Here is a 4105-nt window from a genome sequence, read left to right on the forward strand (position 1 = left end):
GTGAAGACAGACCGGATCGGCGCGTGTCCAGGTGTCCCGACCGGACGCGTGACATGTGGAGCCGCACCGGGGAGCCCTGAACACCGGGAGGACCGCAGCGCGCAGACATGGGTTCGTTCCAGTGTGTGTGTGTGTGTGTGTGTGTGTGTGTGTGTGTGTGTGTGTGTGCGTGTGCGTGTGTGCGTGCGCTCACCTCTCTCTGTCTGATCGATTATTTCTGATACCCATCCATCAACATCTCCAGTTTCCATCGGTTTGATGAGGAAGAGGAGCAGAACCGGATGCGTCTCTTTATTTCACCGTGTTGACCTTTGCCAGACAGAACTGGAGGTCATGTTTGTTTACATGTTTGTTTACATGTTTGTTTACATGTTTTGCTTACATGCTTTGTTTACAACACACCTCTAAAAGTTGCCCGTAGATTTTGAGGAAACTTTGCTGAAGGGCGGTGGGGTTTGGAGGAAGAGGAAGAGTGACCCGGGTCCAGATCCTTGACTCACCATCAATCAAAAACCAGTTAAAAGTATTTCTCCACGCTAAACAGATTCATTTGTACCGGATTCTGCACCTAAACTAAATCGCACCTCCTGATTGGCTGACCCTCATCATCATCAGTCGAGAACTTTGATCTGATTTTCCTCTAAGGAGGATCTGGATCTGTGGTCTTTATGGAACCAAATGCCCATGATGACTGAATCTGCATTATCCCCGGCTGCCTGTAGGTGGCGCTTTCTCTGACCTCCACCCCTTGAACCACCCAAGACGACCCACCGCAGTGGATTCAGATCTGATCTTCCTGATCCCTTTATGTCTTTGTTTGCAGGACTTCTCCTTCTCGCTGTTCTGACCTTCGTGGTTCCTGCCTGGTTGTCCGCCGCCGCCGCCGCTCCGGGCGCCATCCGCGAGCGTCCCTGCCCCCAGAGCTGCAGATGTGACGGGAAAATCATCTACTGTGAATCCAACGCCTTCCGCGACGTTCCAAGCAACGTGTCCGTCGGCACGCAGGGACTGTCGCTGCGCTACAACAGCCTGGCCAACCTCCACGCGCACCAGTTTGCCGGCCTGAGCCAACTGGTTTGGCTCTACTTGGACCACAACTACATCAACGCCGTGGATGGACAAGCCTTCCATGGCATCCGAAGGCTCAAAGAACTGATTCTCAGTTCCAACAAGATCCAACTGCTCAAAAACAACACCTTTCTTGATGTTCCAAATCTACGCAACCTCGACCTTTCCTACAATAAACTGCAGGTTCTCCAACCCAATCAGTTCTTTGGTCTACGGAAGCTCCTCAGTCTACACATGCGGTCCAACTCATTAAAAACCATCCCGATGCGAATTTTCCTCGATTGCCGCAACTTGGAGTTTCTCGACATCGGCTACAACAGACTGCGAAGTCTGACGCGGAACGCCTTCGCGGGACTCCTCAAGCTCATCGAGCTCCATCTGGAGCACAACCAGTTCTCCAAGATCAACTTGGCTCACTTCCCCCGCCTGACTAACCTCAGGGCGCTCTATCTGCAGTGGAATCGCGTCAAGCTTCTGACCCAGGGTCTGCCCTGGATGTGGACCTCTCTGCAAAAGCTGGACCTCTCAGGAAACGAGCTCCAGGCGTTGGAACCGAGCACATTTCAATGCCTCCCCAACTTACAGACTCTCAACCTGGACTCCAACAAACTCAGCAATGTGTCGCAGCAGACGGTGGATACTTGGATCTCGCTCACCGCCATCAGCCTGGCTGGTAACTTGTGGTACTGTAACCCCAACATTTGCCCCCTGGCGGCCTGGCTGCAGGCCTTTAAGGGCAACAGGGAGTCCACTATGATTTGCGCCGGCCCGAAGGAGGCGCAAGGTGAGAAGGTGACCGACGTGGTGGAGACTTATAACGTCTGTACGGCAACACCGACCCCTATCCCGACTTCTAAGCCCCCAACTTCAACGGCTCAACCCGAGCCGGTGCCTCTTCCCACGGAGAAGACATCCTGGAACAGGACAGCCTCCCCCACTCCCACCGAGGCCTCCCCAACCTCCCCCATGCCGGATACAGAGTATGTCTCCTTCCACAAGATCGTTGCCGGCAGCGTGGCCCTCCTCTTATCGGTGACTATTATCCTGCTGGTCATCTACGTTTCATGGAAACGGTATCCCAGCAGCCTCAAACAGCTCCAGCAGCGCTCAGCGGGTAAAAAGCGGCAGAAAAAGTCACGGGAGGCAGAGCGCTCCCTGAATTCCCCGCTGCAGGAGTACTATGTGGACTACAAGCCTTCCCACTCAGAGACTATGGATGTGCTGGTTAATGGGACTGGACCCTACACATACACCATCTCAGGCTCCAGGGAATGTGAGGTATGACCTCCAAAAATCAATTTCCACTGCGAAGGCATGAGAGGTAAATTTCTAACAATCTGCTCGGCTTCCTTTCTCTGCTCTTGTCTGTGTCTGGGATAAGGAAATCAATGCACGGCGACTTGTTTCACGTTGCGCATGATTACCCAGCTGTTATCCTCTCCTAACCGCGAGAGGTTCGATAACCAAAGTGAGCGCACGTCACGTCGATTAGCTCATTGACTACTTTCACTTCAAACGCCTGACATCAAGTCGCCGTGCAGGTGGTCCCCCCCTATCCCGTGCATTTGCGACCACAGCAAACGCACATGTCGTACGAGTTTTGACATCCGTAAATATTCGCTCTGATAACGGCTGATGGTTTTGTGCTTCGAGCGATTGCGTGTTTAAGACTTCACTCGCTATTTTATCTTCAAACAGTCGCCACAGGCGAGAAAACACCATGAAGGCCTGCAGCCAAGTAGAGATACATTTCTGTCTGGGTTCTTTTAAACGTTTTAATCGTCTCAGACTTTTTTTTACCCAGTTTAAGTCTGTTAGGATCCCCTCACATCTCTGGATCTGGACCTGCTGTAGGTTTTGAGATCAGGGGCCTCAATACAACCACTAATCAATTTATTTATACTTCTTCTTCTTCTTTTCCTTTCGGCTTTTCCCTTCAGGGTCTCCACAGCCAATCAGTGTCCTCCATCTAACCCTGTCTTCTCATCCTCTTCTCTCACACCAACTACCTTCATGTCCTCTTTCACTACATCCATAAACCTCCTCTTTGGTCTTCCTCTAGGCCTCCTGCCTGGCAGTTCAAAACTCAGCATCCTTCTACCAATATATTCACTATCTCTCCTCTGGACATGTCCAAACCATCTCAGTCTGGCCTCTCTGACTTTATCTCCAGAACCTCTAACCTCTGCTTGATTATCGTTTTCTTATGCTATGAATCCATTTTCCTTTATATAACAGCTTTTATCAGTTCTCTTCTAAACCTGTTTGTTGGTTTGAGAACTGGATCGTAAAAAAAACTGCTGAATAGGTTTCTGTGAAACTTTGTGGGAGGTTGGATCTTGGACCAGAATAGACTTCATTAAAGTTTGGTGTGGATCTGGATAAAAGCAGCTGACCCGGAATAAGTTTTTTTGTTTGTGACGCTTTAAACATTTTCTTTAATTACTCAGGGAAAAATTATGGAAAAGAAAGGTACATTTGTGTGGTTGGTGTTTCAATGTAGGCTGTGGATCCATTATAAATCTGGATCTGCCAGACTTTATTTTTTCTGAGCTAGTCTGGCAATAAATTATGGTTCCTCTGAGCTTGATCTTGGAACAGAATCAACTGAATTAAAAGTGACTGTGGAGCAATGCTGCTTTACTTCTAACTGTTTCACTGTGTGAACCTGGACTGTTTCACTGTGTGAACCTGGACTGTTTCACTGTGTGAACCTGGACTGTTTCACTGTGTGAACCTGGACTGTTTCACTGTGTGAACCTGGACTGTTTTACTGTGTGAACCTGGACTGTTTCACTGTGTGAACCTGGACTGTTTCACTGTGTGAACCTGGACTGTTTCACTGTGTGAACCTGGACTGTTTCACTGTGTGAACCTGGACTGTTTTACTGTGTGAACCTGGACTGTTTCACTGTGTGAACCTGGACTGTTTCACTGCGTGAACCTGGACTGTTTCACTGCGTGAACCTGGACTGTTTCACTGTGTGAACCTGGACTGTTTAACGGTGTGAACCTGAACTGTTTCACTACGTTAACC

At 49.5% G+C, this 4105-nt stretch overlaps 1 protein-coding gene across 1 annotated transcript; it reads left to right on the forward strand.

Moving 5' to 3' along the window:
• On the forward strand, nucleotides 1–2352 carry LOC137592724 (leucine-rich repeat transmembrane neuronal protein 4). Its single transcript, XM_068311075.1, has 2 exons — nucleotides 1–111; nucleotides 824–2352. Exons 1-2 carry the CDS (start codon nucleotides 108–110, stop codon nucleotides 2350–2352), a joined length of 1533 nt encoding a protein of 510 aa, XP_068167176.1. The 5' UTR covers nucleotides 1–107.
• The last annotated feature ends 1753 nt before the right edge of the window (nucleotides 2353–4105 follow it).

The sequence above is a fragment of the Antennarius striatus genome, chromosome 3, assembly GCF_040054535.1.
Source record: "Antennarius striatus isolate MH-2024 chromosome 3, ASM4005453v1, whole genome shotgun sequence".
Taxonomy (NCBI): Eukaryota; Metazoa; Chordata; class Actinopteri; order Lophiiformes; family Antennariidae; genus Antennarius; species Antennarius striatus.